The following is a 12,821-nucleotide window of genomic DNA, read 5'->3' as shown; positions in this document are numbered from 1 at the left end:
CTCTACTATTTCCTGTATTATAAACGGGATTAAATATGCAGTTAGACTATGTTACAGTGACAGAAAGGAGATTTTTCACTGGTCTGACTCACTTAAGATCAAATTGGCCTGTATGTGATCCACAATATAAAATGAGTTTGGCTTCCCTGCTCTAAAAGCTATGTTTGTATTTTTATGCATTTATTTTTTTTTTAGGACTAAGTCTGTAATATGTCTCCCTTGCTCTCATGTGTGTACAAAGTGGTTCATTTACACTTGTATGGTATTTTTGTGTTTGGTTTTATTCAGATATTTGGATTTAATTAATTTGAACACTGCACACAGCAGCTGGAGAGGAAATGTTTCAGCCTCATGCAAAAGCTTGTAAAATTCTCAGAACCCAAGTGTATTTTTTTTAATTTTTTTTTTATCAGAAGTCCTCCTGTTAACCATTATTTTCATCTCCATCTGGTGAAAGAAACCAGGTTACGCATTTGCATTCGAGAAATTGGGTTACCGTAGAATGTCGACAACAACTTGGCTTAAGTACATGCAAAAACTGCGTCATTGTTTTTCAGCAGTAGCGAGTGAAATGCAAAACGGAGATTTCTTGCTGGCTAAAATATGCAAACAGTTTTTCTGCTTTTTAAAGTGACATTGCGAGGGTAGGCTTGGCAGATGGTGTCATATAGAGTGCAAGCATTTTGTACCCAAAAAGAAACAGGGGGACTTCGATAGACTAACTGACTCACACTCCAGATGTGCTGCTCTTTTGTTGTTGAGTTTATAGAAATTAAATGTAAACAGAGAAAAAATGGACTCAAGATATTTCTCAACCTGCGACGGTAACGAGTCTGAAAAAAGTTTGTTTTTTTTTTCCGCCTCTTTGCCTTCCTTCTCTCCTCTCTCTGGCCTCACTTTAACTGCCTGCTGAAGTGAACCATGGCTTGGCATTTTTGCAAACTCCTCCCTTGTTCTCCTACTCGCACCCCCACCCCTCTCTCCTCCCTCGTCCTCCTTCCATTTCTGCAGCCCTGATTCACATACTCGTCTGATAGTGTCTCTGGGCGGCTATAAACCATGTTCACGAAGCCAGTTCTCTGAAAGGAGAGGCCTCTCCTCCTCACTTTCTCTGCGCCTTACCAGGAAAACACTTTCAAAGAACCCACACGAGAAGGGTGGGAGGGAGGTTGAGACAGTAGAAAAAGACAATGGGAAAGTTATGGAGAGGCTGGAAAGGGAGGGAGGCACGGGTTATAGGGTAAGCCAAGGCCACCCTATCCAACTGCAGATACAGAAAACCAGCTGTACTTCCTTTTCTTTGCCGATCGTTGTGGCATTCTGCAGCTAGAGAAAATGTTACTGCCGTACAGGAGAACTTATTTAGGTGCGAAATTGTGTTACTGACGATTAAAAGCTTCAGTAAATCAAATGTTAATTTATGTATTCAGTGCTGGGCCTTCGTTTATTTTGTAGCATGTATTGATTGACCTTGTTGACTAGTGAAAGCACAGGAAGATAATAAAGTCGTTCAAATTGTGGCAATGTGTTTGTAAATGACTAAAAGAAGTCACTCAAGATGCTGTGGGGAAAATAAAAAAACGTGAAAGGATAAAGAAAAGCTGCCGAGCTGTGCCCACTCCACATCGATGGTGGCTGCAAATGGATTGACATGGAAAGTTAAAAAATTTGTGTGCATTTGTAGTCGATTCTGGCAGTTTTTTAAAATGTGTTAATAATGATAAATGATTTTGTATCATTGATCTGTTTAATTGTATCTTTATGAATTAACAGCCATATAATAATAAATGATCTTACTAAAGCATTAAATATAATTTTCAGTTTTAGAAACTGTAGCAGTGTGCACTTACAATATAATTTGACGTAACCCGATGATAGTGTCTCTTTTCTCTTAGTACTCTGTTTGAGGTAGTCTCAGAGTACAAACTTCCAGCTGCCCTTTTGCTTGCTCAGCATGCATTGTAAATATTGCACAGTCATGCTCATTTATTTGTGAAAAACCAAAATTGTGATTGAGATTGAAAATTTTAATAATTGTGCATGCCTATCTGTGCTGTTGCAGTACACCTGTAAAGGTTATAAATAGCTCGGTAACAAATCTAACTGGCGTTAGCTGATAACTTAGAACGCCATCATCTAAATATGGTAACGTCTAGCTCCAAATAAACAGTGTGATCCTAACATTGAAGCTACAATGCATCACACCCAGGATTGAGTGGTGAGGTGGCGGCTGTGTTCATCTTATATGCTATGTTTATGTTGCACGAATCAACTCCCAGTGAGCCTACTCTTACGGGTATCACAGAAAGTGTCTTTAGTGCCATTTGTTGTTCTTCCCAGTAATGCCTGGAGGCCAGTAAAACCAGACTGAGCACTGAGAGCAGATCACCTCCATTTGTTGAGTTTTCAGGGGCTCACTACTACACGTGTAGCTTTGAAATATGTTGTGACAGAGGAGTGGATGGTGTGCCCAGTCATGATGCATTGCCTGTCAACATAGTTGGAGTGCAGTGAAGACATGTAGCGGTGAAACACGACCAGCAACTTACACAGTGTTACCCACCATCTGTGAGCCAGACGCCAACTGGCCCTGTCACCACTGCACATAATACACGCATTCATGGTATCACTTGCCATGGTTCAAAATGCGAGCAAAAATCTATCCCAAAGTTGTTGTTTTTTTTTTTCATTTTAGCCTCAAATATTAAGTGCATTTGGAGGGCAATCAAACCTTTTATAGGAATGGAAACACTTAAGTTAGGCTTCGATACCGACCAAAGGCCAGTGTTTATCTGGGGTTTGACATTTACTTATGTTGGGAAACTCAGACGGGCAGAGTTAGTGTTTCGACGGCTAATTGAAACCAGCAGTTTTACTTTTTTGAAACCAATAAGCAAGGATGAAGCAGTTCAGCCTTTTCTACTTGTCGGTTGATAGCGATAGTAGGTGTAGTTGCAAAGTCAACAACGCTCTTCTGACCCCATGACCACAGAGCTCCAAATCTCTTCATGCATTAAGATCAGCACAAGAACTGTGCACTGGGAACTTCGCGGTCGTGTGGGTGGCCCAGTGCTTTTGTCCATGTTGTGTTTAATGTAAATGGTTATAAAATAACATTTGTTTGTTTTTAAATAATGAATGCTTTTCTCTTTTTTTTTCTTTTTTTTTTTTGTGAAGCTTATCACATATTATTGTTGCTGTTGCACTTGAAAGCCACACCCTAACTTAAGACATTAACCTGAGACCAGCATGAAGTGTGTTTTGCATGAGTGTTAGGCTAAAGCGAGGAAATTCCAGAGGTTTAATTCGACCTGGGAATTCATGCTGTACACGGAAAAATCTCAGCTTCTGACACAGAGGTCTGAGAGGGAGAACGCAGCACAGCCAGCTACATATTACATAAGCACACTGATCGAGAAGATATCAAGCAAATATTTTGCTTCACATAGCTTTGCTTTCTCCAGCCTACTCTTGCCTGTCTTAGGCTTACCTCGGACTGAGCGAGTGAGTCAGTGCAAACATACAAATACTGGATTTGCAACACTGATCTGACCTTCAAATTGTCAGCTTTGTGTGTAGAAAGGTGGTTACATTACACACAACACTGTTTTTGGGTTTTTTCTCACTTGCACACATCTACAGCCCGACTGCAAACCAGATAAAAAAAAAAGAGCGAGCTCGATGAGAGGGGTACAAGGCTGCAATCCAAAATGGCCAACAAGTATAAAGAAGACGAAGAGCTGTCGGTGCCTGCGAGAGAGCTGGAGACACCGCTAGGCAGAGTTTCCACGTTTAAGCCGACATGGTGGCACAGAGCGCGAAAGAAACAGCGAGAAAGAAAAAAACAAGAAAGGGAATAGTCGAATAAAAACTTAAATTAAAGAGGCCTAAAGGGGGTTAAAACAAAAAGGAGCAAGAGAAAAAAAATCCACTAACAGGAGAGCAAATGAGAGAGAGCGAGTGAGACTAAGAGACATGGAGGAGCGGGAGAGAGAGCAAGGAATGTGCTGACGCGGCGTTTCTTGTCTGAACTCCCCAAATTAATAATCAGCAGTGGTTTAGCCGAGCCGTGCCAGGAACAGGAGCCTACTGCCAAGCCCCGGCCAGGCCAGGCCCTCCCTGCTCCCAGACCCCCCTCCACTACCCCTCCTTAAAAAAAGAAAGAAAGAGAAGGGGGAGGAAAAAAAGAGAGACCCAGCTCACAGGCCTGTTCTGGGGCCGAATAAGAGGCGCTGCCTGCCTGTTCTAGCTGGGCCGAGCCTGGCACACTGCCACAGGGCTTTTGCTTGTTCAGGAGTTTTGATTAAATCCTTTATTGTGCTCCACTCACGCAAAGAGCTAAGGCGAAACACTGAGCAGGACGGAGTGAAGGGGAGGAGAGAGAACGAGAGCGGAGAAAAGAAAAGGGAGAAAAAAGAGGGGGAGGGAGGGAAATGGGATCTCCCTTTTTTTTTTTTTTTTCTCCCTCTAGCTTTCTCCTTTCCTCTTTCTCTCCAACTGAAAAGATGTTTGATTTAGTCTGTGGGGAATTGTAAAGTAGATAAAGTTTTTTTTTTTTTTTTTTTTTTTTTCTTTTCTCGATGCCTCTTTTTTTCTGGTGACCCTTTTTTTACTTTCACTCCTGCATGAAATCTCCTTTCTTCCTTTAGTACAGTCAGTAAATTGTTCTGCAGTTATTGTCATATCCCATCATTCAGATTTGAGGAGGACAATGTGTCCCAGCCTTTGACATTTCTGTCCATTAATTATTTATAAGAAGTATTTTGTTTATTAAATACTGTGCAAACAAATGCAAAATAAATAAATCCCACGGGGCTTTTGAAAATGGCTGAGCTTGTGAAATAAATATCCATTATGTTTTATTGTGTTCCTCATAAGTTTTGTACATATTATGAACATATTTCGTGCTCTGCTTCTCTAAGTGCTCGTACTTAACAGCGGGGTTTGTCAATGTAGCAGTGTGACTGAGATTTGTGTTGTTGTTTCAGCTGTTCCTGTGCCGGACCTGAGCGAGCAGTTCACACCACCAGAGACGGCTCCCCCGGCCCTCGTCGGCCTCATACAAGCCATAGAAAAGAGAGGTATATTCATACAAACCAGCCAAGATATTCATCTGTTGTCTGTCACGCTGCCTCTGCTGTCTTTTCATCTACGTGCGACTGTCTCCCTCTCGCCATCTGCTTCTTGCTTTCATGCCAGCGTTTGCACATGTGCAGACATGCAGACAGTCGCACAGAGGTACAAGTGCTCTCACAAGCTCATGCGCATTCACATTCAGTACATATAAGTTCAGTGTGGTTTAACTGAGAGCAGACCCGCTAAGAGTCCTGCGCAGTGGGTTTGATTCACACAGTGTTATTAACAAATAGAGCTCGGTGGGACTCCATTCACAGTTTTGCCTTTTTTTTTTTTTTTTTTTTCTCTCTCTTCCTTCTAACTTTCTGTGTCATTCACACCAATTCACAAACTCTTTCATGTACAGAATGTTAAAAAGTTGTGAAAAAACTGCTTCACGGCTTCTTACGGCCTTTTGTTGTCCAAGACGAGGCGTTTACCCTCATGCAAGACAAAGAAAAGCTAAATTGTGACGGCGGAGACACAGGAACAAATCAGACAATTTGTCTGTGAATTGAGTTACATAGTGTTGGATAATGAGACAGCTGCATTTAATTTACTCAACATTTATGTGTATGCTTGGAAAAAAATCCAGTATATCAAGTATACCAAAATGCATAATATACAATTTTATACAGAAATACTGGGATGCATGCACTGACTTGAGAGCGAAACGGCTAATTAAAAGTCAAACAAATATTTATTTTCTTGGCTAGATAAATAAAATAAAACATACTTGTCTCACATGTAATTTTAAACAGTGTATCCACACACACACACAGTACAATCAGTACTAAGCTTCGTTGTATCATATTTACTCTTATAAGCGGGCTTGTTCTGTTTTTAAAAAGTATCAGAGTATAGAGCAGAGTATATTTTATACCTAGTCTAATATGTTTACAATATGAATATATCATTTGCGAGTTATTATCACTAACAAAAAATATGAATTAAATTTTTTTTCATCATCAGAGCAAGAAAAACACAAAATCCTGGGGGAGAGCAAGAGTTTCTACTCGCAGGGAACTACAATAAGCTGTTTGTCCAAAAATAAATTTTATTTTGGCAAAAATGAGTTGAACTGAAACGTGATGATTAGTGCTGAGAGTGAAATAGATGAGATGACCACAGTTTGGAAAGAAAAAAAGTCTCTGAATCCCCAAAATTAAAAAAGCAATGGATGACTTGAAAATTCAAGTCCACCACTGCAAACGTGTGAGTCCTTCTTCGGTCTTTAAGATGTTGCTTTTGAACTTTGTGGGCTGGTCACATTCTCTCTGTTGTTGGATACAGTACTGAACTGTCACGTATTTACAGACATTCAGCTAGTAATGACACACATTATCATTATTATTTTTAATTATCGTTCTTGTTGTTGTTGCTTCTAGATTTCATAGTTGCATTGCGCTGCCTTTGCCTTCTTTTTCCATTTCCAGCTTGTTGCACTGCGTTAAATTATCTAGTGCAAGTCCACAGCCATAGAGTCAGAAAACAATCTGTCACTACTTCTCTGTTTTCCATCTAAATGTGTCCTCTTTGCTTCTTCGTTCCTTCTGAACACATTTACTAAAATTGCTCTTTCTGTCTGTCTCAGGTCTGGATTGCAAGACGTTGTACAGGACACCTAGCTCCTCAGGTTCAGATAGTCCGGTGTACAGCCTGTGCTCTGGTGAGTTACATTTGTCATTTATCTGTTTTAGACATTATTTGATCCTTTTCTTTAACAGAACTTGGGTATATTTGGGATGGTTTCTCAGCCTGCATACTCTTCAGCAGGTCCAATTCAGTGATTTTAAATAAGAAAATCCACTCCAGAAAATAACTGAAACAACACAAGTCAGTACAAAATAAAAATAAAAGCTAATTGGAAAATAACTTTTTTCCTCAAAAAAAAAAATCCTTTTTTTTGGTCTCCAGAAGATACAGTTGGTGTTAGGCTTCGGGGTTAGTTTCATAGCTTAGAAGTGGAAAAAAACACCAAACACTGACATGATATGTTCGCTCTTGTGTACTTTCCTTGATTAAACTGCCTTTTTATTCCTTAAACTTCTCCCCGACGCTTGTTTGAGTTTTTTATTCTAACAAACTGCACCTTTTTGGTCTTTTGCTTTATGTATTGATCATCCAGAGAGTGACGTGGTTCAGAGGGATCTAGGTTTCCTGTCTGAGAGCGTCCTGCAGTACCTGAGAGACCTTCCATCACCTGTCATCCCTGCCTGTATCTACCCTCACCTACAAACTGCTCTCATGCAGCAGCATGTCCTACAGCAGTCAGCAGGTACATCAGATCACAGATCGAAAATCTTAAAGTTGCTGCTTGTATTGACTGAGCATTTAGTTTTTCCAACAGGGACAGTGTGTCATCTTTTGTGCATTTATTAAATATTCTGCAGCTGCCTGCTCAGGGGAGTTAAGTTTATGCAGGTGCAGTATGAAAAGCAACCCTAGGACCCGTTTGAAACAGTCACTGGTGTCTGCGTGATGAATTAGGCGTTTCAAGAGAAAGTCAAGTTTGCACAAGTTGACGTTCAAACGTTGACAGCATGACTTACAATGAGTGTTGCCTTAAGCTTGAAAAAATGAATCTAAAATCCCGGAGTATTCACCGGAAAATCTGCAGCACACACAGTTTGTACTTAATGGGCTTAAACGTGAACAAAAGAGCTGCATTCATGACCTCATTGTGCCAAATCTTTTTCTATTATCAGCAAAAGAACATAATTAATAAAAGGTGAAACCATCTCACACTGGGGTATATTCTTGTTTGTTTTATTGAAATGGGCTCACATATAACTATAGGAAAAACATACGCAGAATGACTGATTAAGATGGAGATTTTATGGGGTGTAGACAAAATGGCAGTACAGTGTTATAGAACAGCACACGCACAAATGAGCTGCTGCCGCCGTTGTTTTTGTGGACAGAAAGGCACCTTTCAGTGCTTCAGTGACTATAATTTAAGCGAAAAAATTGCACAAGGACTAAACTCAGCCTTGTGCACTGCTGTTTGAGTTCACTCTGATGTCAGCATTGAGAGAATGGAAGCAGGAGGGCAAGCTCCCTGAGGCATGTTAGATATGCTTCAGCTGATTCTCCTCCACACAAAGGACTCTCTGATTTCATTTTTGATATACATGTTTGTCCTGTTTTCAGCGACATGAACTAATCACATGCATTTTAACTACCAAATACAATCAAATGCACTCCTTATATTCTCCTTTTTCAGCCAGCTGTAATAAAGATGCACAACTGAAGCCTAAACAGTTATTCACAATGTTTATGCCGCTCTCAGATGGTGCGGTAGCTGGAAGCCACAACAGAGAAGTCAGCCTGGTGCTTGAGAACTCGACCACCGTCCCTCTCCATCACCGTCTCACTCTGCAGTACCTCCTCACACACCTGGCTAAGGTCACTCAGGCACAGGCCAGCAATGGCCTGGATACAAACACGCTGGGAAAGATCTTTGGCCCCCTGCTTATCTGGACCGGCCCCTCTACTGCTTGGTAAGTAGGGTTTTTTTTACTTTCATGAAACAAATGTGTAACAAATATGTAAAGGTGAAATGATGATAAAGAGTTAGCAAATCTAAATCTACATGTTGGAAATGTGAACTGTTGAATGGCAGGTTTCCAATGGATGATGAGTTCCCCACCTTGGTGGTGGAGAAACTGCTGATAGAGAGAACTACAGGTCAAGACCTCACTCCTCCAGGTAAGTTATGTTGTTTTAACACTGCTTGGATCCATTCCTTTATTATAAAATACTGCTGAAGGAGGTGTGGGTTTCTGATGTGTTTGTGTCTGTTTGCAGTTCTCCCAGCGAAGCCTGTGAAGTCAAAAATGACACCATCAGCCATGACAGACACGAGCAGCCTGCTGAATGATGCAGAGTGGTACTGGGGCGAAATATCCAGGCAAGTTTTGGGCTCGTAATATTGATTTTGTTTGATGTATTGTTTAAAGAAATGTCTGATTAAATGGACACTTGTGACAGATCCATAAAGATTTCTATGTTATTGAAAATACTTAAAATTAGTGAAATCATGTTAGTATTTTGCTCTTAAATAAGATCCAATGCCTCTTTTCTTAAAGAGCAACACACCTTTAATGTTTCAAATGTTTCACTTACTTTTTGTGCTAAGTTTTTAGATGTAAGTTAATTTGTGTTTGGTCTATTATTTCTTTGTTGTAATGATGCTTCTTGGCAATAAATATTACACCATTGGAAACTTGTTTATTTTCTTAAATGGTGCCACGTTTATAATGAAAATACATTTGTGGGTCAAGCAGCAGAGCAGCATGTGGCAGACTTGCTAAATCTTCTCTGCCAATGGCAAACGGCTTATTCTGCTACTGACTCTTGTTTGAGGTTGTCTAGAAGAAAGCGCTGAAGAAACATATTGGTAATTTAAGAATTTATTGATTTAACAAACGGGGTGCTCAGTATCATGTGGAAGACCCATACACAGCCACAGCTGCCTGGCACCCCTTCCTCTTGCTGGTCACCAGCTTGGTCACACACTGCTGCAGAATGACGTCGCACAGCAGTCGTGGCTTTGTGTAATTCGCATTGTTACAACAAAGAAATAGTCGCCCATAGACAAATTAAATTTTTGTGCTCAGTTTATATACAGTCTGCAGCAGCTCCTATAAGCTTATGGTGAAAAGTATCATTTCAGCTGCCGATGTGTCTGCTGATCATCTTTCATTTCAGTAACTAAGCATCCATCTTTTTTCCTAACCTTATGTTCTTTGTGACTCAGTGTGATATTCTTAGCCTGGGGGAGAACATTTAACAAAAAAGCCAGACTCTCCTTCCACAAGCTTCTTCCAGACTTTGTCATGCCTTTTCATTTCTTTGCAGTAGTTGCTTAAACCTGTACTTTTGATGATGGCAGTATTTAAAGTATCTGTTTTGCAGTGTTAACTTTAAAAACTAGAGTCAATCAAAATCCTGAAAAAAGTGGGACATCTGATCAGCCAAGAAAATAATGACCACTGGGGGGTGCTGCAACACACAAAACCAAGTTCCTGCTTGGCCTCCTCGTTGCTTCTTGCAGCTATCTAATTATGCTGCTATATTTGCAGAGAGGAGGTGAATGAGAAAATGCGAGACACTCCAGACGGCACCTTTCTGGTCCGAGATGCTTCAAGTAAACTGGAGGGCGAGTACACTCTTACACTCAGGTGAAGTAACAGCTGTTCTTCAATACTCACTTCAGATTTAGTATAGCCATAGGAAAATGATATATAGTAGAAACAAACCAGGCCTTTGCTACTTGACGGACAACATGTATTACAGTACATCGTCTTATTTACTACCATGTTCTCTTGGCTCCTGTTTTCGTCTGCAGGAAGGGGGGGAACAACAAGCTTATAAAGATTTATCACAGAGATGCGCGGTTTGGTTTCTCAGAGCCTCTGACCTTCCTGTCTGTAGTGGAGCTCATCAATCACTACCGCCACGAGTCACTGGCCCAGTACAACGGCAAGTTGGACACAAAGCTTCTGTATCCCATCTCCAAATACCAGCAGGTGGGTGAAGCTGCACATTACATTAAAATAAATCAGCTGTCATCACAAGATGTGAATCATCCAGCTCATAATTTTCCCTCATTCCATTTACAAATCGAGAATGATATTCATTAATAACACGCGAATGTAGTCGGTCTGAATCTTCAGTAAGTGGTGATCTTGCTGTCATCTGTTTTTCATGTGGTAAAAAATCAGCTGGTGAAGGAGAACAGCATAGAGGAGGTGGGAGAGCAACTGAAGATCTATCATGAGCAGTACCAGGAGAAGAGTCGCGAGTACGACTCTCTGTACGAGGAGTACACACATACCTCGCAGGTTTGAATAGCACACATGCTGACAACCACAAACAAGAGATGTATTTCAGAGTATTATAAATCCTAAACTAGCATAGTGCGTAGTGTTTGTTGATGTGATCCGTAACAATATGCAGTTTATCCTGAAGATAAAATGGAGCTGGATTGAAACGTCTCTCTCTGTCTCAGGAGCTGCAGATGAAACGCACAGCCATTGAAGCCTTCAACGAGACCATCAAGATCTTCGAAGAGCAGTTTGAGACTCAGGAGCGGTACAGCAAAGAGTCTTTGGAGAGATTCCAGCGTGAGGGCAACGAAAAGGAAATACAGAAGTACGTTTGTATGCATAATTCTGTTTTTAGCACAGATGCAAACAAAGCTGCTATATTTAAACAACATTTTGGTGAGTTGAAGGTATAATGTTCGAATTCTTGCAAATTAGAATCCAGAGCAACTCGGAGCGTTTGCAGTCTCGTGTGAAGGAGATCCACGACAGCAAGCGTAAGCTGGAGCAGGACCTGAGAGAGCAGGTGTCTGATAACAGAGAGATTGACAAGAAGATGAACAGCCTCAAGCCAGATCTCATGCAGCTTCGCAAGATCAGGGACCAGTACTTAATGTAAGTAAACTTTTATCCATGCATGAAATTGAACTTTACACATTCATATATATATTCCTTTTACAGTCGTGAGAACCTTAAATGTCGTGCACAGGAAGTAACCTGTAGGTCAGCATTAATTCTGTTGTCCTCTGGTTTTTCAGATGGTTGACGCAGAAGGGGACGAGGCAGAAGAAGATCAACGAATGGCTGGGTATAAAGAACGATGCTGATGAGTAAGTGACGGCTCCGCAGCTTGTGCTGTCATGAGTGGAGGAGGCTGCACCTCTGACAGTAATGAAGGCAGTAGTTAAGCTCATTGTTCTGTCCGGAGTTTCTTTCCTGCTTGATAGTTTTTGTTCATTGCATCTTCAGCTCTTTCTCACTGGAAGAAGATGAGGGCTCACCCCACCATGACGAGTGTACCTGGTACGTGGGCGACATCAAGCGCACCCAGGCTGAGGAAATGCTGAGAGGCAAATGCGATGGAACCTTTCTCATCCGTGAGAGCCAGTCACAGAAGGGCTCTTACGCCTGCTCCGTAGTGTAAGTTTGTGTTTAACCCTGTGAGGTCTAAAGGCTTTTTCACACCTGTGGTTTGTTTATGCTGGTCCGAATCATTCAAGCTTGTAAACTTGTAGCTTTTCCCCGTGATTTGGTTTGTTTTCACACAGAGAAGAATACAAGTGAACCAAAATGCGTCACTACCAACTACGTGAGAATGTTCAGTCTGCTCATTTTTTAAGCTCAAACCTGCATCCTACACCTGGTATAGTTCGATAGAGGTCAGATCACATTCACACCATAAACAAAGCGCGCTGGAGCTCATTTGAAACCAAAATCACCTCCTCCGAAGGGTCTCAGTGTTGTTTTGATTCTCCCCCGAGTGCTTTTACTGTGATCTTATCTGCACAAACGAGCAGCACAGTGAGGGAAAATGAACCAGAGTTTGATTTAAATGGACTAAACAGCACAGGTGTGAAAACATGCAGTTAAAACATTTTTATTTATAATTGAAAATGTTTGGTTGTACCAAAAAATGTGGCTGGAAATCACTTCTTCTTCTTCACACTTGTTTTCGCCACAAGTTCAAGAAATTATGTGAAAATAATTATTCTGTCACTACTGCAAATACAAGGCTAAATTCACTAGTGCAGCTCTTTCTGAAGATAAGAGAATAAGTTAAGAGCAGTACCTCTAAAGGTGAATTATTAAGAAATTTGAATTCATGCACAACCCAAAGTGTAAGATTAATCCAGTCTCATAAAACCGAAATGCAGA

General features: G+C 40.9%; 1 protein-coding gene across 3 annotated transcripts in view; it reads left to right on the top strand.

Moving 5' to 3' along the window:
• Positions 1-12,821, top strand: part of pik3r2 (phosphoinositide-3-kinase, regulatory subunit 2 (beta)) — a 28,482-nt gene that overhangs the window by 12,489 nt on the left and 3,172 nt on the right. For all 3 annotated transcript variants that reach the window (XM_040022071.1, XM_040022069.1, XM_040022070.1), the window contains exons 3-15: positions 4,989-5,081; positions 6,710-6,784; positions 7,244-7,393; positions 8,408-8,618; positions 8,741-8,826; positions 8,926-9,028; positions 10,203-10,301; positions 10,469-10,649; positions 10,845-10,964; positions 11,132-11,274; positions 11,385-11,561; positions 11,705-11,776; positions 11,916-12,086. In XM_040022071.1, the coding sequence (XP_039878005.1) occupies positions 4,989-5,081; positions 6,710-6,784; positions 7,244-7,393; positions 8,408-8,618; positions 8,741-8,826; positions 8,926-9,028; positions 10,203-10,301; positions 10,469-10,649; positions 10,845-10,964; positions 11,132-11,274; positions 11,385-11,561; positions 11,705-11,776; positions 11,916-12,086 (1,681 nt within the window). The remainder of the gene's footprint in view (positions 1-4,988; positions 5,082-6,709; positions 6,785-7,243; positions 7,394-8,407; positions 8,619-8,740; positions 8,827-8,925; positions 9,029-10,202; positions 10,302-10,468; positions 10,650-10,844; positions 10,965-11,131; positions 11,275-11,384; positions 11,562-11,704; positions 11,777-11,915; positions 12,087-12,821) is intronic.

This window comes from Simochromis diagramma, unplaced genomic scaffold (assembly GCF_900408965.1).
Source record: "Simochromis diagramma unplaced genomic scaffold, fSimDia1.1 OVJJ01000205.1, whole genome shotgun sequence".
Taxonomy (NCBI): domain Eukaryota; kingdom Metazoa; phylum Chordata; class Actinopteri; order Cichliformes; family Cichlidae; genus Simochromis; species Simochromis diagramma.
The sequence above is the reverse complement of the archived record's forward strand: the minus strand, read 5'-3'. Positions and strand labels throughout refer to the sequence as shown.